This window comes from Candida pseudojiufengensis, assembly GCF_024610245.1.
Source record: "Candida pseudojiufengensis strain CBS 10847 chromosome Unknown scaffold14, whole genome shotgun sequence".
Taxonomy (NCBI): domain Eukaryota; kingdom Fungi; phylum Ascomycota; class Pichiomycetes; order Serinales; family Debaryomycetaceae; genus Lodderomyces; species Lodderomyces pseudojiufengensis.
In genome coordinates, this window is record NW_026261536.1 from 92,186 (window position 1) to 119,610 (window position 27,425).

A 27,425-nucleotide genomic window follows, 5' to 3' on the forward strand; every position below is an offset into this window, starting at 1 on the left:
TTCAATTGATCATAACCATATTACTGTTAAATTAGACTAACGAATAAATAAAAATTATCAAAGATTAAATAGAAAATATATATAAATAAACAAAATAAAGCTATTAACTCATTATAACATTACAACCATCTAATAATCTCATAGTAGCACTATTTGATTTTCTTAAAGGTTCTTTTCCAACATGACATTCTAAATTATTAAAAGTTTGTAATAATCTAATAGTTAAATAACTTGCTTCAACCAATGCTAATTGTTGACCTAAACATAATCTTGGACCAGTTGAAAATGGCATAAATGCAATCCCACCATTTTTTGGTAACTCACTCCATCTTTCTGGATTCCATATGTTACTTTGTGGTCCAAAATATTTATCATTTCTATTTGCTGTCCATAATGGATATAATACTTGTTGACCCTTCTTTATTAATATGGGTGATTGATTATCTTTACCTCCACCTTTTGGTAATATTTGATTTTTTGTTGAAGTTTTTGATTCATTGGGGACAGAAGGATGAAATCTTAAAGTTTCATTGAGACACCATCTAAGATATTCACAATTTTGTATTGATTCAAATGTTATTGAATTTAAATTTGGAAATTCTTTTCTTATTATGTGCTTTAATTTTTCAAAAATTTCTTGGTTTCTTGATAATTCCAAGAATAAAAAAGTTATTAATGCACTTGTTGTATTTCTACCTGCTAATATTATACTTAATATATTATCTCTTAAAACTATAGGATCTTTTGTTTGTTTTGCTAATTCATATAAAAATAAAGTACCATCTTGAGATTTTTCATCTAATTCTTTATTTGACATTTTTAAAGCTTTTTGAATATAATAATCAACAAATTTATGTTGTATATCAATACATTCATTCATTTCTTTTGGATTATATAAAAACATAAATTTTCCCATCATTGCTTTTAATATTAATATTGGAGCTAAAGTATCAAAAGCCCATGCAAATCTTTGTTTATATTCTTTATTTATTGTTTCTGGTGTTGATTCACCTAATCTATCTTTTAAAGTATCACAACTTTCTCCTAATAATAAAAAAGTTGAATAATCAATAGTAAATAATTGAAATAAATCTTGTAAATCTATAATTTGTTCACCTTGAGTTTGTTTAATTAATTTTATAACTCTTTCAATAAATGGTTCCATATTTGTTATATGTTTTATATGATTTTTAGCAAAAAATGGTCTTAACAAGATTCTTGAATGTTTCCATACAATACCTTCACTTGAAAATATGGAATTACCTAATAAATATCCAAATGCTTTTGGTCTATAACCAATATTCCAATCATAAAAATTTGCAGCTGCCATCATAATTCTTAAATTTTCTGGTTCAGTAGTCATTATAATTTTTTTAAACATTATTTTGGTTTCAAAAGTTGTTGTATCTAATTTTTGAAAAGTATCATATAATTTTTCATTACTTAAACCTTCTTTTATTGATTTTTTGGCATTATATAAGAATTCTAAACCTAACCAACTTAAAAAAGTTGGAGTTGGTAATTTTTTTATTGGTTTACAACCATTTTTTAAAGCAAATTTATTTAATTGATAATTTGAAACAAATTTATATATTATATAGGATATTAATAGTATAAGATATGGAATATAATTCATCTTTGTTTCTATTAAATTTGTCTTGGATATGAAAAGTTATAAATTTTAGTTTATGAAGAATGTATTTATTTTATATTCGGAGTTTTTAATAATGATACATTATGATTAACAAAAAGGGATAAGATTAATGAATGTTGTAGTGTAGTATTCTGAAAGGAGGAATATCTATTGTTTAAATACTAACTGAGTATTGTTTGAATTTAATTTATTGTTTTGTTGAAAGAAGAATTGAATGGTTAGTATTTGATTGATATATTATATTTATTTCAAATACCCCACCATATTTTTCTTAAGATCTTCATTCCTTACATAATACAAAATCAATCGGAGTTATTACTTTGTGTTTGTGTAATAGATAAATCCATTATGTAATTACGTAATTATTTAATTAAGTATTATGTAATTAAAATATGAATATGAAAATTTAAAATATCTCCACTATTAAAGGATTGGTTGCTACCAGATTTTGTTAAGTTCAAAATTAATTTTTGTCGAAATTTTCTATTTGAAGACCTTTTATATAATGTTTTTATGATTATAGAACTAAGATTTTTATGAATATACAACTAAGAAACAACATAATACAAACTTTGACATGGAGGTCAAGATCCAGCTTTCGTGATGTTTAAACACCAAGAAAACTTTCAATGGTTTTGGGCTAGTTAAGCGCTTAAGGTAGTTGACGGGTAGCTGGTTATACCAATAATTCAAAACTAAGAAATCCTTAAAGCAAATGACCCAGAGCACTTGCAATACAGCAGTTCGGATTTAATAAATATGGTAAATTTTGTCCATACAATGGGGTAATAACTTTGGTTTTTAGTTTATTTTTAACAGAACTGGAAAGATCTATTGGTTTTCATTCAACTATATGAATTGGATAGGACCTCCATGTCAGAGTTTTTATAGTGCAGTTTCTTAGTTGTATGAATATTCATAAAAACCTTATAAGAAAGGTTTTCTAACAGATCAGCTTATTGATAATACTATCGAAGTCTAACATTTTTCAAAAGCATTTTCTTTGTATATGAAAAGTTTTGCAAATGGTAAAACTTACAACATAATCATGTTATCTAATTTGAACATTGAACACTTAATGTAACAAAAAGCAAAACCATTAGGATTTATTCAAGTCAAAAAAAGTTGAATATGTATATTTACAGAAATTTATGGCAATACTATTTACCTTTATAGTCTAATGTTTTTTTATAAATCCATCATTAAAACTGCTCTTTCTTTGTTTTGTAACTTCCATTCTTTTATTTGCATCTCTTGCAGCTTTTATACTTTTCTCTTTTGAATCATCCACAAATTTAGTAACCATATCTTTAATTGATTGAGATTGATTAACATTACTTTGATTTAATTGTTGAATTGATAATTTTTTAGGCATCCCTAATAATTTTCTTAAAAAATTTGATTTAAATATAGCACTTTGAATTAATGATAATATTGAATTTATTGCAAAATATAATACAATTGCAGCTGAAAAATTTTTAGTTATAAAAATTGAAATTATTGGAACTATAGTCATTATTTTTTGCATACTTTTTGCCATTGCATGTTGACCAGTTTCACCACCAATTCTAACAACACTTATAATTGCAATTGCTGCAATAGCTTGTAAACCTAAATATGGATCAACATCACTTAAATTTTGAAACCATGCATAACCTTGATCATTAAATCCTTCAACTGGATGATTTGCCATTTTTCTTAAAGCTTGAAAAAACCCATAAGCTAAAGGTAATTGTAAAACTGGTGCTAAACCAGCTAATGTTGATACATTATGTTTTTTCATTAATTTTTTTCTTTTTTCCATTCCTTTCATTTGATCTTGTATATCTCCACCTTTTATTTCTTTCATTATTATATCTAATTGTGGTTTAATTTCAGACATTCTTGTTGCATTTGAACTTGCTTTTACATATAATGGAAATAAAATTATTCTTACTGCTATAGCTAATACACATATTGTTCCCCACCATGGTAATCCAGTATATACATGAGTATATTCTAATAATCTTTCTATTATACTTGTTGGACCCCAACCTTGTCCCATTCCTATTGATTCTAAATAACCAATTTGATTTGAATGTATATCTGATGATGAAACTGCATGTGATAAATCTGGATGATGATCAAATAGGACTAATTTATCTTGAATTTCTTGTGAAGTGTTGGTTGTAGAAGTGGAATTAAAACGAAGTGAAATTGGTGATGTTATTGGGATTTTGTTTAATTTTATAATATGTGGTTGCAATTTGGCCAGCTTAAGCTGACTTCTTAGTATAAGACTATTCGAGCAACGAGATAGACCTAGTTTAAACATATTGTGTTGGTTATATTGAAACAGTTGCAAAGAATTTAAAACACGAAAATTTTCATTTAACTGAATTTTTTTGCGACCAAAATTTGCATAAAGATCTTGATCTTGACATAGACATTTAACATCAATAATGAAGATATAGCAACATATTATGATCAATGCCAGAACCAAAATACGACCTATACTACGGCATTGCAGAACTTACACAACAGTTGATCACACTAAAATTTTTCAGGAAACCATAAGGTCGAAGTCTATATCTCAAGCTTATTCATACGTTATTCGAAACCATTTACATATTGATCAAAAATCACTTATATCGTTCACGTATAACCTTTTACAAACCAATGTTCAAGCTGCGATTTCTTTACAGCATGTTTTAGCGCAGAACGAAAAATATCAAATACCTAATGAAATTTGGTCGACTATTATTGAAAAAGTATGTTCCGAATCAAATTATATTGGAGCTATGTTCATTTATCATGAAATTATAGACAATTATAGGTTCTATGAAGAAATTTCACTTGGAGTACAAGATAATGATCAAATACCTTTTTTAGTGGATTGTGAGAGATTGATACAATTAGGTACAATTTTTTTTGAAAATAATGATCCTCAAAGATTGGATGGTTTAATTCGATATTTTAGAAGATTTTATTCCTTCTGGATGAATCAAAAAACTTATCAAAAGCTATTAATATTGACAATTGAAACTTTTTCAAAATTAAATGATTTTCAAAATTCTTTAAAAAGTTTTGTAAATTTAGCTTATGCATCACAAGGACCAACTCGATATTTTCCCAAACCCTTAAAAATTCAAAATAAAAAATTCAACAAATTTGTTACAGAAAACATTGAATCAAATCAATATAAAAATAATTTAATTGAATCATCTCAATTCCCACTTGATATTCATCAATTTTTATTAAGTAAAATATGTGAAACGGATTTATATGATCCAATAATTGAAAGAAATATTTATTCATCAAAAAATAGACTGTCTGATCCAATTATAAAAAGATCAGTACTTTTAAAAGATTTACCTAATTTTTCAAATTTAATTTTACAATATATTAAAAATGAAAAATTATATGATTTAAATGAATTATTAAATTGGACAAAATTAAATCATTATAGTTTAAATATTTTTATTATAAATGCTTTATGTCAATTAAATTATCATGAATTAGCTTTTAATTATTTAAAGACTTTAAGTAATATTGGTAAAAATGTTGTTAGAAATCAAAGTTTTTTAATAATATTGAATTCTTTACCTAATAATGACTCAGGTGAAAAATTAAAACAAGAAATAATTAAATTTTATACTCAATTGAGAAATGGTCATATAGGTTCTAAAATAGGAGAATACTTGTAAATAATTGTAAACATTAGTAAATATCTGTAAATAGTAAAATGTAAAATTAATTAATACCTAGTATAAACTACACATTTAGAATTGAAAATTCTTAAAAAATATTACCTAAAATTAGTTATCTCTTCTTGGATCAGACATTTTATGTATTCTAACATTAGAACCTTCTAAATCACCAACAACTGCAATATCTTGTGGAGTTATAAATATACTTTGAGATTTTGGATATCTTGCCAATTCAGTAAGTAATAATTTAATACTGATAGATCTATTAATTGAATCCATATAAACATCAAATTCATCTAAACCTCTAATTTTAGAATTCATAGTTTGCCAAATTGATAAAAGTAAAGCAATTTGAGTATATGATTTTTCACCACCTGATAAAGATTCAACTGTACGAGTTTTATCATCTTTTTTAGTTTTAACAAATAATTCTAAAGATCTTTCACCAAAATTCATATTTAACGAACCTTTAAACCCTCTCAATTCCATAGCAACTTCGAATGAACGTCTTGCAAGGTTCACAGCATGACTAATAGTTGTGCTTAAGAATGCTACTCTCATATTAATTTCCTCTTCAAGCCTTGCATGAACTGCCTCTAAATGTTCTTGATTATCTCTTGCATTATCTCTTTTAGATTGTGCCAATCTTAAATCACTTATTACAACTTCTAAAGATGTACCCAATTGTCTTTCAGCTTCTTCCATCTGAGTTTGAATTTCTTTATACTCTGCTTCAATAGTTAATTGAGTATCATCTTCAGTTATTTCAACATCTGTTCGATTACAAAATTCCCTTGCTTTAGTAATTTGAGCTTGTAATTTTGATTCACCACTAGCTATCAATCTTTTATCATTTTCTATTTCAGTAAGATATTGAGTCTCCAGATATGACAGCTCTTTCTTTTTATCCCCCAAAAGTCTAATGTATTCTTTGAGTTTATCAAGTTCAGCTTGTGCAACTTCTTTACGTTCTTTAACTTCATTAGCTTCTCGTTCTAATACTTTCAAATTATTTTTCACTTCATTGTATTTATCCATTTTCAGATCCATGTCTTCTTCCAAAGATTCACTAAAACTTTCTAATCTTTCAATTTGTGATTTACTTTCTTCAATTTTCAGCTCATATCTTAAAGCAACACTCTGATCTATTTCTTTATCAATTTTATCTTCTAAACTTGCTCTTATATTTTTTAATCTTGACAATTCCTGACTCAACTCTCTTCGTTCCCTTACAACTTCAACTTTTTCATTCTCAAAAGATTTTTTAGATTCACTGATTTTCTTTTCAATTTCATTCAATTTTTGAATTTCTCTACGTATTTCTTGTTTTAAATCATTTACCAACTCTTCTCTGTTCGAAACTCCAAATTTAGGCATTTTTCCTGAATAATAAACAGGATCTTGAACATGATTCCCATGGTTATCCCAAATCCTTTGTCCTGAACTTTCACTAAATTGTACAAGAGCATTATAGACATTTGATTCTTGACATAATCTTTTAGCTTCCTCAATGGAATTAGCAATTACTGTTTTCTCAATACTAGCAAGATCAATTAAAGCATACAAAACGGTTTCATCATTAATTTCAATCATATCCAAAATGCTAGTAGCAGCTCTTGCCCTACCACTTTCATAATGAAATTTCTCAGTTCTTCTAACAATTATATTACAATAGAAACCATTTGATTTCAAAATACCATTCAATTTAGTTCTATCTCTATCATTGACTGTGATAAAAGCATCCAAATGTTTCTTCAAAGTGGAATCCATTAATCGTTTCCATTCATCATATTGTTTTTTCACAAGGATATAACTCCCCAATGGACCAATTGGTTTAGCTGTCCATGATGTTTTATTTATTGCATCAATCACAGTTTGCATACGATGAGCACCCCATGGAGTGTATTTTGAGCTTTGTTCTCTTTCCAACTCAACTTGACGTTGCTTTAATTCTTGTATAGTCTCCCCAATCTGTCTCTTTGAATTTGTCAATTCTTCTAATTCAACATTAGGTCTTCTATCCATATTTCTTATGGTTTCATTAACATCTCTTAATTTATTTTCACATTCACTTATCTTTTCAATGACTTGCTTTAATTCTTCTCTCATATCATCTTTCGATCCACCTTGCTCTTCTTCAATTTTCTTTCTTTCACTTTTTAGTTTCTTTTCAGTATACTTTATATCTTCCTGAAGCTTTTTAATTTCATTCTTGTTTTTTTTTATTTCTTCACCTTGAATTTTTAACTGAGCTTTCATTTCTGTCCTTTGTCTTCCAGCATTTTCATGTTCCTGAGCCTTTATATCATGTTCATTAGCAATTTGGCTCACGGAATCTATCAACTTCAGTTTCTCAGAATCTTTGGCTCTCATTTCCTCATCCACAAATTCAATTTGAGCTTTTGCTTCTTGGATTTTATTTTCTGATTCCAAGATACGTCCTTTTAGTGTTTTCAATCTTTTTTCATATGCTTCAACATTAAACCAATGAACTTTACCTGTTAACATATCCATCTTGTTTCTTAAGTGATCATTTTTTTTATGAGCTTCATAAATCTTTTTGATCTTTTTGTAGTTAGTCTCACAATCAGATAAATAAACTTTAGACTGATCTATTCTACTTTCAATATCACGTATGTTTCTAGCAGTTGAATCCAAATTATCATGAATGTCATTAATATAAGCCCCAGCCATAAAATATTCAAATTTGGTCTTTGCAGTTGCGGTTGATAAAAATTCTCTTGCTTTATCTTGAGATAAAAACGCTAAAGGATTATCAACAGTTATATTGAATTTGTATAATATATCATCTAAAACTGCTTTTTTTTGTGAAATGGTGTCCCCTTGTTCAGACTTTATGGAATAAGTATTAAGTCCTACTCTAACCAATTTTCTCTCAATAATAATTTTTTTACCATATTCTTCTGGTTTGTAAGCCATTGGTCCTTCATTCTTTATTGTAATACTAATTCTAGATGTCGAACTTCCATCTTTGATTAATTGCCTGATACTACTACCTCTATTGGTATCAGTTGCTTTTGCACCTAATCCAACTGATATACCAGTTAAAATTGCACTTTTACCTGAACCATTTCTTCCAATTATAAAATTTATTTGAGGTCCTAAAGTTAATTCAAAGAATTCATGACACATAAAATTTTTTAAAGTCAACTTTTCAATAATACCTGCTTGAGCTGGAGCTTCAAATTCTTCCCCAACAACTTCTTCTGTTCCAGAATCATCATCTTCTTCATCATCTTCGTCTTCATCATCGCCGGTTCCAGATTCAAGACCATCTTCACCTTCTTCATCTTCATCTTCATTCAATTGAGTCATTCGAGCACGCCTCTTACTTGGTCTCATCATTGACAGTGTTATTTGTTGCGATGGACATGTATATGAGTTCTATGAAATTGATGTTAGTACTTAAGTTGATCTATTTTATTTTGGGACGTAATCGTAAATACATACTGAATTGTTCAGATTGAATGAATCATCTTCTCTAGATCGTTTTAAAGTTGTTGCCATTTTCCAAAATAATATATGAACATATTTTGTTCAAGCTTCAACAATAACAAATAGGTGTTTGTTGTATCTGTAATTTGTTGGAAATATGTGAAATTTATTATTAAATTCAGAGAGAAAAAATTAAAAAAATAATTTAGTTAAATTGATACACGCGTCACACAGCTTTATCACTTTACAAATTTTTAGGGAAACTGGTAAAATTTAGTCGGTACCAAAGTCGATTGAACCTATAAATTGGGAGAAGGTATTATAAATCTAGCCTTCTGGGAATTTTTTCGAAATTAAGTGGAAACACGTTATTGGTACTATCAATCTGGATCATTTATTCATTCCCCAAATATATCGGTAGTGACAGTTATTGGGTGTCAGATTTTGGATTTTTAGGACATCAGCGTTAAATAAGAAACAATAGAGGTAAAACTGACTTTCATTTAAACCACAGCCATCATGAGTGCCAATTCCAAGAGAATTAAATTTGTATCAATATCATTACCAGTTTTATACGGTAACCATGCGTACAAATTAACACCAGAAAAAAGGAAATCAAATACTCCACCAGATCATACCCATGAATGGACAGTATTCTTCAAACCAGTATTAGGTGATATTGATTTAACTCCTTTGATAAAAAAAGTTACATTCAAATTGCACGAAACTTATGAGAATCCGATTAGGTCAATAGAGCACCCGCCATATCAAGTTACTGAAACAGGATGGGGAGAATTCGAAATAATAATAAAACTACATTTCCATCCAGGTGTAGATCTAGGGATAAATGAAAAAAATTTCCAAATATTTCATGCCTTGAAGTTACATCCGTATAATCCACAACATCCCAAGAGGGAAAATGGGGAGGTTCATTCAATTTTATATGATGAATTAGTATTTAATGAACCGACTGATAAAGTGTTTGAAATTTTAACTAGAAAGCCAGGAAACTTAATACCGTATAAGTTATCAAATCCAGATAAAAGAGATCAAGAATATATACGACCTGACGAGAATGATGAATTAGGCAGGATGGATTTATATATCGAGAAAATCAAAAAGGAAATTGAAACTCAAGCTATAGAATATAAAAAATTAGAGCAAGAGAAACTAGCGCTTGAAAATACAAAATAATAACTTGATATGATTTTGTTATTTAATAATTTTGAATTCTTTATAACTAATGATTATATAAATGAACCTTTAATATGTAATTCTATCTCTAGGAGCAGTCTTGTTTGTGGTAATTTAGTCTCATAATTAACAAGAAGGTATTGGGAAATATAAAATTAAATTTACAATTAAATCTCGCGATTTTAAACTTTAGTGGATTTGCTCAACTCTTTAAGTAATATTCGTCCAACATTATACTCCTTTCATTTGTTGATAATATATTGTTTTCAAAGATATGCCAGAGTTGACATTAAACATTCCATTCGAAACATCACGACAAGCAGAGATTGCTAAGAATACCCTAATACCAGACCCAGTTTTAAAATCAGATGAATTAAAAATAGAATACCATACGAGTGTGAATAACTTACTTGTAACAATTTCAGGAATTAGTGATAGAGTAATTAGAGTCTCCATCAGTAATGTGTTGGATAACATTAAAACCATCGTTGAATGTATGGATCAATTTGATGGAAAAGAAGATTCTGAGTGGGAAATTGATGAGAATAAAATGAATGGTTAAAGAAATTAATCATAAATTTACCGAAATCCGCCTTTTAAGCATATCTTGAGCACATGAGGAGAAGATTCCGTTCAAAATGAGGAATGAAGTTGGAGTTATTTCAAGATCATAGCTTCAGAAGCATTCAAGTATATCAATCGGACTTGAAAGCACAAAAGCTCACAAAAGCAATTCAATTTTAATCGACAAAGATATTAGACTAATCGTGAAATAGAAATATGAGCAAGAGAAAGGGCAATCCATTTAAAAGACCTAAAATGATGCAAATGCAATTTATTGTAATTATTATTCGAGTGTAAATTTTCAGAATATAAGTCTTAGAAGCCGCATTACTTGTAGCTTAATGCGCATTTCGTTTTGCCTACTATCAGAATATCGCAAAAGTCACCAATGCGTTAGGTGACCCGGTTTTATAGAATTATATAGATAACGTCTGTATATTAAATAAATACTGTGTTATAAAAAAAAAAAAAAAAAGAGCGTAGTACCAACACGCTTTACGTGATTTTCCATCACTCTATCTTATAAGTAAGTTGCAAAGTATTCCAACTAAAGCACAGAATATGGGTTGGTTTGGTGGTAGCAGCTCGGCTCAACCACCGTCAAAAGTATCATACGTTTCAGAATATAAGGAACCCGAAAAGAAAAAACCACAACAGTATTTGGAAGATCTACCTCCAAAGTTTGAAGATTCGGAACCACAATCAAGACCACAAACATCATCTCAACCAACTTTGAAAGATGCAGCTATGAGCATCCGATTTTCTGATTTCAATGTAGATAGGTTCGTGAACATGCCTTGTTTCAGGGAAGCTATGATAACGGGATTTCAAGCAATGGGAGTGCTTGGTGTTGTGACTTTCTTAATTCATAAAAATCCAAGTAAAGCTTTGAATTGGTCAATGGGGGGATTTTTTTTAGGAAACTTAGTCGGTTGGGAGCAGTGTAGGTCGTTGAGACGAAGATCATTCGAGATGGTGGAAAAAGCTAAACTCGAAAAAGAAGAAAAACATAAACGAAAATGGGAAAGCCTAAAAAAGAGTCAAGATAGTGATGAAGATTTAAAAAATTTTGAGAATTTTAATAGTAAGAAATAGCATGGATAAGGTTGGGAGGGTTCTTGTACATAGATTTTTAATTTAATGAATACGAATGAGACAACATGAATTAATGTTTATTGATCTTCCTTTAGACTCTAGTAGTAGATGGTATGCCGATACCCTTGTCAGGTATGTTTGACTTTGCTCCAACATTTGCTTACTTTGCTTCCCATACTTGATTCATGGAAATTTTGGAACCATCGCAGGAGGTGGTTGAACAATTAAATTCCATTTTAGAAGAAGATGAGGCAATGTTTAGAATTCAAGATATTGCCCATCCTGAAGTACTGTCAATACAATTTAACATTCCTCTGTTTCTTCAAGCATCTTCTTTAAAACTTTATTTTCTTCTTTCAATATATTTATTAAACTGAGATAACACGGCAATTGGAGAATCTTGGAAATTGAACAAAATGGAAAGCATGAATCAAGCATGAGAAGCAAAGTTAGCAAGTGTTGGAGCAAAGTCAAACATTTTAAATGATTTCATTACACAACTCTAGATTTCTCAAATAATCTTAACTGACTGAGTGGTATCATGTCGAGGATGAAAAAAAAAATTAACGAAATCTTCCCCACCTTTCGGTATGAAAAATAAAAACTGAAAATTTATTATTTAGATTTTCAACTGTAAATCAAAAGTTCAACAAGTTCAGACTCAGCCAGGGGTATTATCAACCCACTAAAACTTAATCAAACAATGGATAATTATAAAGTATCGATAACATATAAGACTGTAAAATCAAACTTGGTCAATTTACCATCGAATTTGACTAATTTATTATTCACGGCCAATATCCAAGTTCAAGATGTAATAATTGAAATAGTAGTACCGTCATCCAATAAGCAACAAAAGCAACCTAGCAAGTATTATGCTGGCTGGTCCGGGATGTCTTCGAACAAAATTCAAACATTAGAAATTGATCCAATATTTGCACAATCCTTGAACATACTGGATAAATCACAAGTAATTGTAAATTTAAAGATTGGAAATTATGAAGCAACAAATATTAATCTCGAACCAGTGACTAGCTCAGACTGGGAGATAGTCGAGTTAAATGCTCAGTTAATTGAAGATAAATTGTTAAATCAAAGTAGATGTGTTGCATTGAATCAAATTTTAGTAGTTTATCCAAATGCTACTACTTCAGCAAAGTTAATTGTTACTGATATTGGAAATAATGAACATAAGTATGCAAAAATATCTCCATATTGTGAAATAGCGATCGCTCCAAAAGTGAGGCAAAAGAAAGAAGTAAGTGCAGATGATAAGAGTGTGACTAGTCTGAAAAGCTTATCTAAAAAAGAAGATTACAATGGATTACCACTGGTTTTGAAAAGAGGGATTAGTTTGCCACACCATTTGTATGAGGATGTTGAAGTGGCCGATGGTTATAAAGTATACATGAATTTGAGTACTTTACCAAAAGGATTTGATTCATACGTCGCGGTGTCAATAGTATCCGGTCCTAACGACTTGAAGAATAATTTGGAGACTGAAAATGATGTCAAAGAGAATAAGCGTATCATAGCAAAATTAGTGAGTCATGATAGTTCAAGCAATAACATAGGTCTTTCTAAGGATTTATCGATTGCGTTAAATGTATTTAATCAAACAGGTAATATAGTGGTTTTAAAACCAGCCATAAAAAATTTACCAAAACGTCCAACAACCATTGTCATATATCCTTACGTCACAAATTCCAATAAGAAGAAGGAAATTAATCAAACCAAGAATAATAAATTGATACAACAATTAACAGATGCGTTTTATCCTAGAATATCAACATTGCCGATTACTAATTTTATGAAAATACCCAGCATTCCAGGAATTTTGCCACATGGTGGGATACTAAGATTCAGGAAAAATGAAAACTACAATGCTTGGATAAAACCTTATGATCTAAACACCAAAAAACCAATCAAATTAGAGCTTGGTGAAGAATTATTGAGACCACAATCATTTATACAAGATCATTACGAAAAACCGCAAGTGCCAGAAGATGAACCTATTGGGGTTGAGTCAGCTATAGATGATTTAGTAGATTCATTTGTCATATCCGAAAACACGGGTACTTTGGTCTATGGTAATTCTGGTAGTGGTAAAACAATGTATTTAAAACAAATAAGCGATAAATTGAATCAAGAATATGGATTTTTCACTAAATTTGTATCATGTGAAACATTAATGAACGAAAATTTTCAAAACCTTTCAAAAAATCATATCTTCAAATGGTTACAGCAATGTTCATGGAGTCAACCTTCATTGTTAGTTTTGGATAATGTAGATAAAATTATGAATATTGAAATGGAAAATATGGATGCAACAAAATCAAACCAAACAACTGAGTTTTTCATATCTCAATTAGGTAAATTACATAATCAACAAAATTCAAATATTTCAATTCTTTTGTCAGCAAGTTCAAAAGAAAGTATTAATAAGTTATTGTTAGGAAGTCATTTAATTGAGAACTTTTATCATATAAATGCTCCAGATAAATCATTACGATTTAAAATTTTGGAAAAACAATTGACTAATAAATTACAATGTAAACTTCAAGTAGATTTGATGGATTTAGTCAGTGAAACTGAAGGATACTTACCAAACGATTTGAAAATTTTATGTGACAGAATTTATCATCAATCAATATCGTCACCTTCTGAATCTGAAGAAGATGAAAACAAAAATATAGTAGATTCAACTCATGTTACCAAGGCATTAGAGAATTTTACTCCATCAAGCTTGAGGGGAGTTAAGTTACAGAAATCAGGTACCAGCTGGACAGATATTGGTGGACTCAAAGAAGCTAAAAATATTTTGCTAGAGACTTTAGAATGGCCAACTAGATATGCTCCAATTTTTGCAAATTGTCCCTTAAGATTGCGATCGGGTATTTTACTTTATGGATATCCCGGATGCGGTAAAACATTGCTAGCTAGTGCAGTTGCCGGACAATGTGGTTTAAATTTCATATCCATTAAAGGTCCAGAAATCTTGAATAAATATATTGGTGCATCTGAACAAAGTGTAAGAGAATTATTTGAGAGAGCACAAGCTGCAAAACCATGTATTCTTTTTTTTGATGAGTTTGATTCTATTGCTCCTAAAAGAGGTCATGATTCAACTGGTGTAACTGATAGAGTTGTTAATCAAATGTTGACGCAAATGGATGGTGCTGAAGGTCTAGATGGTGTTTACGTGTTAGCCGCAACGTCTCGACCTGATTTAATTGATAGTGCATTATTAAGACCTGGAAGATTGGATAAAAGTGTCATTTGTGATATGCCAAATTTCGAAGATAGATTGGACATATTGGTAAGTATAACGAATAAGATGGATTTAAGTGATGATGTTGATTTAAGTATAATTGCAAAAGAAACAAATGGTTTTAGTGGTGCTGATATGCAAGGTTTGGGATATAACGCATATTTGAAAGCAGTACATGTCAGACTAGAAGCTATAGAAGCAGAAGAAAATTCAAAACAAGATAGTTCAAATAATGACGACTCATCCATTGAGTTTTTCAAAGTAAGCAGTGATGAAAAGAATCTCAAGATGAAAAACACAGAAAGAGTTAAATTATTACACCAAATTCAACAATTCACATCAAATGAAGACCGAATGAGGCTTAAAGATTCCAACAACAATGACAAAATTTCCGAAGCGCCAAAAGTTTTAATTACTCAAGCTAATTTCATTGATTCATTAAAAGAAACTAAACCTTCAATATCTTTGACTGAAAAAATGAAATTGAAAAAAATCTATTCCCAGTTTATTGATAGTAGAGATGGTAATTTACCAGATGGAACCCCTAGTAACGAAATTGGTGGTAGAACTACGTTGATGTAAATAGAGTAAATTTAATAGATATAGTAACTTGCCACAAATAATGTATTTATTAAGGAAAATAAATATAACTCTACACATTGGTCAATCTGGTATAGTCTGAGTTCTCATCACCATCGACAACAAATGCATCCGTATTAGCCTCTTTGTTTTCAATTTTCTTCTCTTCTTCGATAAGTATTTTGTTATAATAACTTTGGGAATCACCAACCCAAGGAAACAATCTGAAATAAGACCAGCAACCAATACTAAATCCCAATAATGACCCAACAAATACATCGATAAAATGGTGTCTATAATCTTGTGTCCTACTCAATGCAATAAAACTAGCCATCAACATAGGAGCAAATCCACCAATTAAAAATCTCCAACTTCCACACCAGGTATTTGTTGCTTGTAATTGACCTATTAAAAATAATGCTAAATAAGTTAAACCAGCAAAACTTATTGATGAGTGTCCAGATGGTGTTGTTCTGAAACCATCTTCCAACATTCCCAAATCTTCATTCGTACAAACTTCAATTGATACCAACTTATCTAATGGAGTACCTTCTTTGGGTATACATCTTTCCAAAAAATCTGGTCTTAATCTACCTATCCAATTCTTCAATATATCTGTAGTAATGGATGTTATTAATACGCTCAATATTAATCCCAAACAAGCAACATATGTGTTATATACTTTATATTTTGTAGTTGTGAGTACCAAAGAAACAGCAAATGTGATAACCAATGGAATCCAAGTAGAATATATAAATAATTCAGCAGTATTAACAGTCTCTCTCTCTGCAAATGGATGTTGAATTGTTTTATCATCAAGATAAAATTGTCTATGAAATGGTTTATCATTATATACTATGAAAAACGTAAAAATTAGAACAACGAGCAATATTAGATCAGTTATTCTCCACTTTAATATTGAAGTTGGTATAATATTTAAAGTAATTCTATTGAAATGTTGCAGTTTTTTGTTTAACTTTCGTATAAATTCTTGAAATGACATTGTGTAAATATTGGAATTGATAGATAGATGGATAGCACTAGTCTATAATTTATGGTAATGGGTTTAGATGTATAGATTGATTGAAACTTTCTAGTGAGATATAATGTACAATTAAGAAATTTGAGTATCATCGTTAGTGTGCTAGCAATTAAAACTCGTGAGTATTCACGTGGCAAAGTCTTTCAAATTAGGTTCGCGTTTGTTTTATAACTTGGCCTAATCTAATCAAAATAATATTCACCCAGACGTGTTTCAAATCAAGTTTCAATTAGTATCAATCATCTTTATCTTAAACTGAGCTATGGCATCATCAGCAATTGCACCAACAAGTGGTTCAAATGCAGCATATCAAGAAGAGAAATTACATCATACACCATGGGTAGAAAAGTATAGACCAAAAAACTTAACAGATATATCATCACAAGAACATGCTGTAAAAATTCTACAAAAACAAATCACTTCGGGGAATAATAATTTACCACATATGTTATTTTATGGTCCTCCTGGTACTGGTAAAACATCAACAATATTAGCTTTAGCTAAACAATTATATGGTCCCAATTTGTATAAGTCTAGAGTATTAGAATTAAACGCATCCGATGAAAGAGGTATCTCAATAGTTAGACAAAAGATCAAGAATTTTGCAAAATTAACTGTAAGTAACCCTAGTGAAGAAGATTTAAAAAATTATCCTTGTCCACCATACAAAATCATTATATTGGATGAAGCTGATTCAATGACCAATGACGCACAATCAGCATTAAGAAGAACAATGGAAACTTATTCAAATATTACAAGATTTGCTTTAGTGTGTAATTATATTACTAGAATCATTGATCCTTTAGCTTCAAGATGTTCAAAATTTAGATTCAAATTGTTGAATAATGAAAATTCATTAAACAGATTGAAATATATAAGTGATGAAGAAAATTTACAATTTGGAGAAAATGAAAATGATGTATTGAATGAAATTTTAAGAATAAGTAATGGAGATTTAAGAAAAGCAATAACTTTTCTACAAAGTGCATCAAAATTGAGTTTAAGTTTACGAAATGATAATGAAATTGGGAGTGAAGATGGATTAATTACTAAGGCGTCTATAAGAGAAACAGCTGGGATTTTACCAGATGAATTGATTAAAACTTTGATTAATAAAATGCAAAATTCTAATCAACCAAACAAAATATCAAATTTAATTGAATTTATCAACGATATCATACTCAATGGTTGGAGTGTACAACAATTAATCGATCAATTACATGATTTTTTAATATTAGATGATACTTTATCACTGGAACAAAAAAACCAAATCAGCTTTGCTTTATTTGATTGTGATAAAAAGTTGAATTTGGGTACTGATGAACACATTCAATTATTAAACATTATTTTGTCTATAGCTAAAATATTATAGTTTAATTAATAACAAATGCATGCCTGACGAAGTAAATAAATACGATTTCTAAACTAAGGTTCCAATTTTTTTAACCTTTTCTGCCATTTTTCAATCAATTCGTGCTGATCATTAATCATTTCTAACTCACTATTAAAATATTGATCATTAAATATTTTTGAAATTCTCAAATCCTCAATACACTCCGTTAATAGATTAGAACCTACTTTTTTATCAATGATTTTAACTTTGGCTAATATATATCCAACATCAATTCCTAATTGACCACCGTTGCTAAAAGAATTATCAAAACCCTGTTGTAAATTTGTTTCCTTGTTGTACGTTATACCATCCAAATATCCTTGCTTTCTATGTTGTCGTATTATGTCATTATGTACAAAATTTCTTTCATTCGATTTATGAGTTTCTTCATCTTCTGATTCCCAAATATCATCACTAAGTGGAGCTTGTTCAGAACTAGTTGATTTTATATTCATATTAGTTGAATTTTTGCATGAACAAGTAAGATTTTCGATACCACTGCCGTCACATGCTGATGGAGTCATATCTTGAAATATATCATTTGAGTTGTCTTTAGTATCAGTAGCTTCGATATATCTCGTCTCGCTCGACTTCCTTAAGCCTGTACTATTCTGCATTTGAATAAGAATCAGATATTCCGTCATATCGTCGTGTCTCAATCAAAACAAGCATACTAATCTTTTTTTCAAACTACTTAACTTCAATTAAGTAAACAAGATATTATTTAATTATTTCTTACTATTTTATACCAGATATAGTTATTATATTTGCTTTCTGACAATCATATATGTACACGATATAGTATTACCAATAAAGATAAATACAAACAAGTCAGTGAAAACAACATCAACTACTGAGTCATCAATTTCTTATCTAAAGTGGTTGCACAATATTTTTAGAAGAATCTTACAGTTTCAATTCATTTATACTGCTTTTACAAACACGTTTAGTCTTTATAAATTTTAATTAACCAGTGTCATAGGCTTCAAAAAAGTCCATTATAATTAACTTTTAAAACATAGAACATATCAAGTTTTTCGTGCAGGTCACTTCCATTTAATTACAACAAATCGTCTTCATTCATTCGACAACATTGTTAATTCTAATTCCTCAATATTATAGAAAGAATCATAGATTTATGAAATTTACCTGTTAACCGAACAACTACAATGTCACAGCAAGATATAATAACTCAAGTGTCACCGGAGAGTTCGTATTCAAATAATCTATCAACTACAAATACGGCAGCTCATAACGGATCAGAAGATCAGTTATCCGAAACATATAATTCTTTAATTCATTTGAATGTAAGAGGGAAAAATTTCACAATAACAAGAGATGAATTAATGAGTTTACCCGAAAGTATCTTGTTGTGTTTATTTCCCAATGGTGTATTTTTAGATATTAATGGACAAATTATTACAAACTTAACTGAAAATGATGTTGTTTATGTTAATTTTGATCCTAGTTGCTTCCAATATATTATTGATACTTTTGCCAAAGCTCAAAGAGATTTGGAAACATCACCATATAATAATAATCAATTATCACCAACTATAAGTAACAACAGACATGTGAATCAACAAGAAAATATTTTACAAACCAAACCTGCTATTATTGTGTTACGTGAGGATTTAGATTTTTATGTAATACCTCCCATTGAAGGATTAGATATGACTCAAATGAAAGAATTGAAACGAGGTGTTAGTAAAGTGTTACTAAGGAACAAATTAATTTTCTCCGGATTAGGTTATAAATTTACTGATGATGAATTATATCAATATAATGATCATGATTCTTTAAATGATGAAAAACTTCAAGATGCAAATTCAAAACAAGATAATAGTAAAGGATTAGGACCTGCAGAACAACATCTTTTTGATATGTTATGTTCGTCGGGTTTCGAAGTTAAAGATAAATGGGGAAGTAGGAGTTTGGAACCTGGTAAATGTGTAATATCATCATTGTCATTGGTTAGACTAAGAACAAATAGTCAACAAGATAAAACTCCAACTCCAACGCCTCCCGAATCACCAACATTAACACCAGTTACATCAACAACAAGTAATAATGGAAATTCAAGGTCAAGATCAAGGTCAAGAATTGCACAATTAGCATCAAGTGCATCTAGGGCTGCTTCAAGATCACTATCTTCAAAAAGAAATTCTAATAAAGTAGATCAAAATCAAACTAAATTATTATTATTTTGGAGAAAACCTGCAAGAAAATGTTGGTGGAGTCATGGATGGATAAATATTGCATTGGATAAATCTAATTTACTGGTTATTGAAAAAGCGAACGATGGGAATGATAAAATTAATTTGAAAGTCCATGTTAGAAGAGTTTGGACTTTAGAATTATCTGTTATTGGTGTACAATGAATTTGACTTTGTATACTTAAGTTGCCTATCTAATAGAATATATATCGTACGACTACAAATCAGCAGCTATTTGATAGTATATTTAGTGTGGTGTTCTCTCGAATTATTCAACTCTAAATTATATGGACTTAATATTGGTTTAATGTACACTACTGTGTTTAATCAATTAGCGGAATCCGCTTATACGCAAATCGCTAACACATTTTTACGAGGGAAGGTTCCATAAAATTGAAAAAAAAAAAATTTGCACCGTAAAAAGAGAGTCGATTCGTTCAACTCAAATACGGATGAATATTAGAAACTTGCTAGCAATTTTAAGCTTATCTCAAATCATCCAGCATTCCTCTTTGAATACTCAATGTCACGGATATTGTTTTTACAATTGGCATGGATCTTTACATAGTTAAAAAGAATACTGCATGTAATAAATAATTTTTAAAATAAGAGAGATAAGATTAGAATCACACAAAAGAATCTTTTTTTTTTTTTTTCTTCAAGGCCTAACCCATTCTTATCATAATATTTCACTTAACCAAGTACATCTCATCATCAACTTACCCAACCAAGTGCAAAGAGTCAATTGTTTCTTGTTTTGTATAGTATTTTCAACAATATACTAATATTGATACATCCATAAAGTCAGTTAAAGCTCAACGCTTAATAACAACATTACAAATCAAAACATTTTTATCAGCAGTACTCCACATTATTTAAAGATCAAACTAATACTAGTTTCACAGAGATAAGCATCAGAAACAAACAAAAGCTGATCATTTACCGGAAAGCTTGTTGCTCCATACGCATGACGAATTAATGTTCAAATAAATAAATTTTTTTATACATATATCATCTTTGAAATACTGTTACCTAACCATCGGATTTCTCATAGAACAAATAGAATAGAAACTAAAATACAGGCTACTCCCAAACTGCTTGAAAAACACTAATCATGTCATCGCCTCAAACTAGATCACCTTCGCCTCCGTTCAATAATTCAACATTTATATTACCAACGTCTATAATGAGTTCACATGATCATCAATTCAATAATCCTAATAATACACAACATAGGCAATTAAGCCCACAGACTATATCAAGCTTACATCATCATCAACAGCTGCAGCATCAACAATTACAAAATCATCAACAGAATAATCATAGTCATCAAAACCAAAGTCATCAAAATCAACCTTATTATTTACATCCACAACAATTACGTCTGCAGCCAACTGTTACGCATCACAATTCTTCCTCATCCGCTTCACTGATTGATGAAGTCAGTTTTACCCAAGAAAAAATAGATAAGGAGTTACAAATAAAAGATCGAGATATGCCGAAAAAGGAATTAGATATCGAACTTCATACTTCTATTAGTGCTGAAAATTCAAAATCCGTCATAAACCTTTCGAAAATTAAAGAAGCCATAACTGAAGAAACTAACGAAATCGAGACTTTAACACCGAAGATTTCAATTAACACATCTATTACACCCCCAACATCATCATCAACTACTTCCTCGAGCACATTAAAGTCATGCAAAAGGTCATCGTCAGCCTCGAATGATCTTTTGTACGAAAGGGATAGGTTCAGAGCCAGATTGAAAAGTTTCAATGATTGTAGTCATTGTGAGGGGTCAAGTAAAGATACAAAATCTGAGGGTAAAGCATGTGAAGTTTGTGATGGTATCGGGTTCAAAACAGCTAAACTTAATATGAATCATTTACATCTGCTACATCCGACAGAATTAAGCGAAAATGTAGATGATGTTACACATGAGGAAGTGGAAAAAAATATATTCGACTTCAAACATATTACAATTCAAAACTTAAAACTTATATTTCATAAATACTTCAACTCAACACTACCCAAAACCCAAGACGTATTTCCCTGGCTTCATGGTTTACATAATGATAATTTCGCTCAAAAGTCATTTTTTCTACAACAACAACAACAATTACAACAAAAACTAGGTATAAATAACAACTTCTTTTTCGATTATGACTTAACCAAACCCAAGTCGACAAAATTCTTAATGAGTATAAGTGATGAAACTTTACCAATACAACTACATAATAGTGTCAAGATAAGTGAAATACTACAGAAAATAGATGTCTCAAAACTGGAAATTAAGAATATAATAGAATCAATATGGGATGACGAAATCATAGATCATAAATTTTTGGATGTCTTGGTTAATGATTGTATTTCGTTAAATGTTTTACCAATTTTTTTAAATTTAGATCCTGATAGAGGTATATCATTAAGAAATTTTCATATTCAAGTTGCTAAATTACTGACTTGTTCTGATTTTGTAATATATGGTTCCGATAAAAATAAAATGATGTCAATGGCTAGAGTTTTGTGGCTAGCTCAAAAATATGACCAACAACAATACTCGGTTGAAACAGTTGAAGAGAAAACGATTTACATTTTAGATGATGATATTTTAGATAATTGTGATATTTATGAACAGTTATCAAATGATGAAGATGATGACTCTATAAATGTACCATTGAAGCATTATTTCAATTTTTCAAAAATTAATCCCCAAAGGTTGAATTATAAAGTCAAGGATCCTTCATTAATATGGGAAAATGATTTCCAACTAAATGAAAAAATTGAAACCACTAAAATGTCAACAGCAACTAAAATAAATCAAAATGTTTGGGTTGGTAACTTTTGGGATTTTCAAATAATGAAACATTATATCAATGTCAAGAAGAAGATAGAATCAAATCACAACTCCATCCAAAAAGATGCATATAATGATCCACAAAATTCATTAATTTTACATAAGAACCTAAGGTCAAGAGATTTCATTGATTTATTGCCTAGACCCAAATCAAATTACAAATTATTTTTACATTGTCATTCTGATGCAACTTTTCCTGATTTAAATGAATTATCAAAATTATTATTCCAATACACAATTTCGAGTCATGATGATAATGAAGAACAAGAAAGACATTATTTGAATTTCCCACCTTCTGGATCGCTTGGAATAGGTGATTGTAAAAGAGAAAATTTAAATCTGATTATTAACACCTGTAAACTAATTTATTTATATTCTTCATCAAATAATGACAGAGGATTAAGTTCATTAATTTATTGCTCTGATGGGTATACTGAATCTTCATTATTTGTATTTTGCTTCATGATTTATTCATTGAACATTAGTTTGGATGAAGCTATTTTGCAATTGCATCTAAAATATGGTAGGCCATATTATATATTCAATAGTGATGTTATTATATTAAATAAATTGGAACCATTGTTGAGAAAATTCAGTCCTTTGAATTTAGGTGAAAAGATGTCTTGGTCAAAATTAGAAGAATTGAACGCTACTGAAATCAACGAAATATTATTGGGTAGACCTAAAGTTCAGAATAATACCAGATTGGGTTATATTGTGAATAGCGATGATGAGGATGATAATTATGGACAACACCATGTTGATTCTAGTGATTTTGACACCAGTTCCTCGAATGATGATGATGATGACGACGATGATGATGTTTCAGATAATGAAAGTGAGGAATCTGAATTGAAAAATTTTCAAATTGATTGGGTCAAAGAAGTCGAAGGATCAATTCCATCAAAGATTTTACCTTATCTATACCTTGGGTCATTGAAACATGCATCATGCTTACCACTTTTAAACAAACTAGGTATTAAAAAAATCATATCAGTTGGTGAAAATTTACCTTGGATTAATGGTTATAAATTTCAAAAATATAATAATATTTTAGTTGATGAACTTGAAGATCAGAATATTGAATTTTTCAATATCATTCCTAAAAACCCTAATTCAAAATCAAAATTACATTGGAATACAACAATTGAAACAATAATGAAAGTAAATAATCTTGAAGATGATGGAATAGATGAATTATCTCAACAATTACCTTCGATGTTAGAATTTATTGAAAAGGAATTTACTAGAACCAATGGTCAAACCAAAATATTAATTCATTGTAGAGTTGGGGTATCCAGAAGTGCAACTGTTGTTATTGCAGAAATAATGAGAAGGTTACAAATTAATTTATCAATGGCTTATCTTTATGTTAGAGTTAGAAGATTAAATATTATTATTCAACCTAATCTAAGGTTCATGTATGAATTATTCAAATGGGAAGAACTGATCAAATTAGAGACTAAAAATCAATTTTTAAAAGGGCAAACAGGTGAATCTGAAGTTGTCAATTATAATGATGGTAGTATTTACTTAAGAGAGATTGATTGGTTTATAATGTGTCGTGAGATAATGAAGTTGAATATTCCATATTTGAATAATTAGAAACACCTTACAATGTTACAGTTTTTAGTTCTTATTAGTTATGTGTATTACTTAAGCTGGATTTTTGTTCACGTTAGATCTAGATTTGTAGATTAATCTAATTATTGGGATAGATAAACTCCTCTTCATTTACATAATCTTGCACTTGATAATACTAATGTTAATTTGGTAGTGTCTGCCAGTTCAATACTCTTCAATATTTTTTTTCTCATTCTTTTCGATCTTTCCCTTTTTTAATAAAGGATACAAATCTAGTAATACAGAGTTCAAATTTGAGATATCTCAGTCTTATACTTAATAAACCAATTACATCGCTAAACCAATATTAAAAACAAACATAAAAGTTTGATCAATCCTTAATTTTTCAAGGGGTTCCCCACTTAATTCCTTATTTCACAAAGATATCATACTTTTTGCACATTTTAATTCAACCAAATAAACTCGATAAGTATAAATGTCATCGAATCACTCAAATCCATTACTAGTGGATCCCTCAATTGTATCAATAGATCCGTCACATTATCCTTCAAAAAGACCAAGTAAAAATAATAAAAGACTGCAATCACATACATCAATAAATAATTTGGATCCCAGTAATGCTCTAAGTAAATTATTAGACAGTGCAATGGCTCATGCTGCCAAGGAAAATACACCTGAATCATATGTGGATGACAATAACAATGTTGATGATCTGTTCAATGATACTGAAAATTCCACTGAAAATGTATCAAAGAGTCAAGTTGAAGACGAATTCAATTTAATATCTTCTACTATACCCCCAAAAAAATATGGACTTCCCAATATATATACGATAAATCATTTATTACAATTAAGAGACGAAATAGAGTTGATTGAATTCAGTGATACTTTACCAGATTTATCATTTTGGAGATTAAAGCCAGTAAGAGAACAAGGAAACGGAAGATCCTTCAATAATAATTTAAATAACACTGGTGAACCATTCAATAACAAAAGTAAAAAATTTAGAAGACATCAACATGAAACCTGGGAAAGAAACAAGTCCGAGAAACCACATCAAAGGAATAATCGTCATGGTTTTAATAAAGCTCAAGAATTAGAATCTTTGAGCGATGAAAAAATATCTCAATTGTTGGGTGAAGTTCCAGACGAGTTAGATCCAGAATGGGATGATGATATTATAGATTCATCAAAACAACAAAATGGTAAAAAGAGTATTGCGTTAGATGATTCCTCAAAAATGTCAATGGCTGTTATGGGACAAACTGTTGAAGATTTCGAAAAATGGAAATATCAAATGAAATTGGAAGAACGTAAAAAGAATGGAGAAATAATTGATGAAGAAAAAGAAAAATTGAAACAAAAAGAAGTTGTTGCTGCTTTAAATGTTGGTAATGAGGTTGATAATTTCTTTTCATTTGTAAAGCCTTCTACAAAAGAAGAATCTATCATCAGTACTTCCACTCCAAAAGATGAAATTAAGCAACAAGGTGGTAATAGTCAAAGTAATAGTAGATCTTCAAGGTTCACATCATTTTTTCAAGAGCCAAGTTCTTCTATTCATGGAATTGATTCAACTGAAAAGAGTAAAAATGATGGAGTTAGCACGCCACAGTCAGTTTCAAAACCAACGAATGGTCCACCACCAGGATTCTCCAAATTTTTTGGGGGAAACAATCAAGCTTCTCAAGCATCTACACCAGGAAGTGACTTGCACTCACAACCACCTCATTTACAAAGCAGATCATCATTACCTATTTCACAACAGCAGTTACCAAAACTACAACAACAAACACCTACCTCCAATTCAGCAAGTCAGATCCCACTTCAGCAACAACAGCCTCAAAATTCTTCATCGAATGATAATTTCTTCTTGTCCTTATTAAAGAGAAAGGAAAGTACTCATGGTACATCGACAGATAATAACTCACCAACCAATGAAGGAAAATTTGACATAAAAGCTGCACTCAATCAACATCATCAAAGTCAAGTACCAAAAGATGAAGACAAAGGCTCAACTGATAATAATGAGTCGAACAAATCACCAATTATCAACATGCAGCAACAAAATCAACATCAAAATCAACGATCAAAGGTACCCCCTCAACAGTTTTCTCAGAACCAGCATCCTCATTTACCACAACAACACCCTAACTTTCCACCAGGTATTCCGTTGAACCAATTACCTCCATGGTTACTTAATGGCGCCAATTTACCACCACATCTTCAACAACAACCACAACAACAACATGCTAAAAATTTTCCACCACCTGGTTTTCAATCTCAACCGGTTCAACAATCCCCGTCATCTCCTCAATTACATCAACATAACGATTTTTCGCACCAACAACCACTGCAGCAACAGCAAAATCAAGGAAGTCAACAACATCCTCAGCAATCTCCTCAACGTCAATCACAACAATTTCCATTTCCACCACATGCTGGGTCTGGTAATAGAGGGTTTCCACCACAAGCACCACCACCAGGTTTGTTTCCTAATGGATTCATTCCACCTCACATGCATTTACCACCATTTAATCAATATGGTCCACCACCTCCAGGATTACAAAATCATCAGCAACAACCTCAGCAAATACAGCCTCTTGGATTAAATCCTCAATCTTTAAGTAATCAGCAGCCAAATCACCAAAGTTTACCACCTCACTTATTGAATAACCCTAATGCTAGATTCATTCCACCTCAATACTTACAACTGAAAGGATTGTCTCATCCTAACCAAGGACCTCCTCCACATCATCATTCACATCAACAGCAGCAACACCAACCTCAAGATTCCGGAACTTCATAAATGCTTTTGACAATTCAATTTG

The 27,425-nt window shown here is 30.0% G+C and overlaps 14 protein-coding genes across 14 annotated transcripts; 9 read left to right on the forward strand and 5 right to left on the reverse strand. All coding sequences in view use genetic code 12, as the record gives it.

Moving 5' to 3' along the window:
• Positions 1 to 103: 103 nt before the first annotated feature.
• On the reverse strand, positions 104 to 1,636 carry ALK6 (Alk6p; the record flags this gene model as incomplete). Its single annotated transcript, XM_051759231.1, has 1 exon — positions 104 to 1,636. One exon carries the CDS (start codon positions 1,634 to 1,636, stop codon positions 104 to 106), a length of 1,533 nt encoding a protein of 510 aa, XP_051612898.1.
• Positions 1,637 to 2,831: 1,195 nt separating this feature from the next.
• Positions 2,832 to 3,968, reverse strand: KGF55_004339 (membrane insertase; the record flags this gene model as incomplete). Its single annotated transcript, XM_051759232.1, has 1 exon — positions 2,832 to 3,968. One exon carries the CDS (start codon positions 3,966 to 3,968, stop codon positions 2,832 to 2,834), a length of 1,137 nt encoding a protein of 378 aa, XP_051612899.1.
• Positions 3,969 to 4,116: 148 nt separating this feature from the next.
• KGF55_004340 (uncharacterized protein) lies at positions 4,117 to 5,340 on the forward strand (the record flags this gene model as incomplete). Its single annotated transcript, XM_051759233.1, has 1 exon — positions 4,117 to 5,340. One exon carries the CDS (start codon positions 4,117 to 4,119, stop codon positions 5,338 to 5,340), a length of 1,224 nt encoding a protein of 407 aa, XP_051612900.1.
• Positions 5,341 to 5,451: 111 nt separating this feature from the next.
• On the reverse strand, positions 5,452 to 8,871 carry SMC6 (DNA repair protein; the record flags this gene model as incomplete). Its single annotated transcript, XM_051759234.1, has 2 exons — positions 5,452 to 8,748; positions 8,815 to 8,871. The coding sequence occupies 2 exons, from the start codon at positions 8,869 to 8,871 to the stop codon at positions 5,452 to 5,454; spliced, it is 3,354 nt and encodes a 1,117-aa protein (XP_051612901.1).
• Positions 8,872 to 9,318: 447 nt separating this feature from the next.
• Positions 9,319 to 9,993, forward strand: YAF9 (Yaf9p; the record flags this gene model as incomplete). Its single annotated transcript, XM_051759235.1, has 1 exon — positions 9,319 to 9,993. The coding sequence occupies one exon, from the start codon at positions 9,319 to 9,321 to the stop codon at positions 9,991 to 9,993; it is 675 nt and encodes a 224-aa protein (XP_051612902.1).
• Positions 9,994 to 10,267: 274 nt separating this feature from the next.
• KGF55_004343 (chromatin DNA-binding EKC/KEOPS complex subunit) lies at positions 10,268 to 10,555 on the forward strand (the record flags this gene model as incomplete). Its single annotated transcript, XM_051759236.1, has 1 exon — positions 10,268 to 10,555. The coding sequence occupies one exon, from the start codon at positions 10,268 to 10,270 to the stop codon at positions 10,553 to 10,555; it is 288 nt and encodes a 95-aa protein (XP_051612903.1).
• Positions 10,556 to 11,118: 563 nt separating this feature from the next.
• On the forward strand, positions 11,119 to 11,652 carry KGF55_004344 (uncharacterized protein; the record flags this gene model as incomplete). Its single annotated transcript, XM_051759237.1, has 1 exon — positions 11,119 to 11,652. The coding sequence occupies one exon, from the start codon at positions 11,119 to 11,121 to the stop codon at positions 11,650 to 11,652; it is 534 nt and encodes a 177-aa protein (XP_051612904.1).
• A 703-nt stretch (positions 11,653 to 12,355) lies between these two features.
• PEX1 (AAA family ATPase peroxin 1) lies at positions 12,356 to 15,505 on the forward strand (the record flags this gene model as incomplete). The annotated part of the gene is made up of 1 exon (XM_051759238.1): positions 12,356 to 15,505. The coding sequence occupies one exon, from the start codon at positions 12,356 to 12,358 to the stop codon at positions 15,503 to 15,505; it is 3,150 nt and encodes a 1,049-aa protein (XP_051612905.1).
• Positions 15,506 to 15,575: 70 nt separating this feature from the next.
• Positions 15,576 to 16,505, reverse strand: DPP3 (bifunctional diacylglycerol diphosphate phosphatase/phosphatidate phosphatase; the record flags this gene model as incomplete). The annotated part of the gene is made up of 1 exon (XM_051759239.1): positions 15,576 to 16,505. One exon carries the CDS (start codon positions 16,503 to 16,505, stop codon positions 15,576 to 15,578), a length of 930 nt encoding a protein of 309 aa, XP_051612906.1.
• A 301-nt stretch (positions 16,506 to 16,806) lies between these two features.
• RFC2 (replication factor C subunit 2) lies at positions 16,807 to 17,916 on the forward strand (the record flags this gene model as incomplete). The annotated part of the gene is made up of 1 exon (XM_051759241.1): positions 16,807 to 17,916. One exon carries the CDS (start codon positions 16,807 to 16,809, stop codon positions 17,914 to 17,916), a length of 1,110 nt encoding a protein of 369 aa, XP_051612907.1.
• A 53-nt stretch (positions 17,917 to 17,969) lies between these two features.
• YAE1 (Yae1p) lies at positions 17,970 to 18,554 on the reverse strand (the record flags this gene model as incomplete). The annotated part of the gene is made up of 1 exon (XM_051759242.1): positions 17,970 to 18,554. The coding sequence occupies one exon, from the start codon at positions 18,552 to 18,554 to the stop codon at positions 17,970 to 17,972; it is 585 nt and encodes a 194-aa protein (XP_051612908.1).
• A 552-nt stretch (positions 18,555 to 19,106) lies between these two features.
• KGF55_004349 (uncharacterized protein) lies at positions 19,107 to 20,318 on the forward strand (the record flags this gene model as incomplete). The annotated part of the gene is made up of 1 exon (XM_051759243.1): positions 19,107 to 20,318. The coding sequence occupies one exon, from the start codon at positions 19,107 to 19,109 to the stop codon at positions 20,316 to 20,318; it is 1,212 nt and encodes a 403-aa protein (XP_051612909.1).
• Positions 20,319 to 21,267: 949 nt separating this feature from the next.
• KGF55_004350 (tyrosine/serine/threonine protein phosphatase) lies at positions 21,268 to 24,615 on the forward strand (the record flags this gene model as incomplete). The annotated part of the gene is made up of 1 exon (XM_051759244.1): positions 21,268 to 24,615. The coding sequence occupies one exon, from the start codon at positions 21,268 to 21,270 to the stop codon at positions 24,613 to 24,615; it is 3,348 nt and encodes a 1,115-aa protein (XP_051612910.1).
• Positions 24,616 to 25,069: 454 nt separating this feature from the next.
• Positions 25,070 to 27,403, forward strand: KGF55_004351 (uncharacterized protein; the record flags this gene model as incomplete). The annotated part of the gene is made up of 1 exon (XM_051759245.1): positions 25,070 to 27,403. One exon carries the CDS (start codon positions 25,070 to 25,072, stop codon positions 27,401 to 27,403), a length of 2,334 nt encoding a protein of 777 aa, XP_051612911.1.
• Between the last annotated feature and the right edge of the window lie 22 nt (positions 27,404 to 27,425).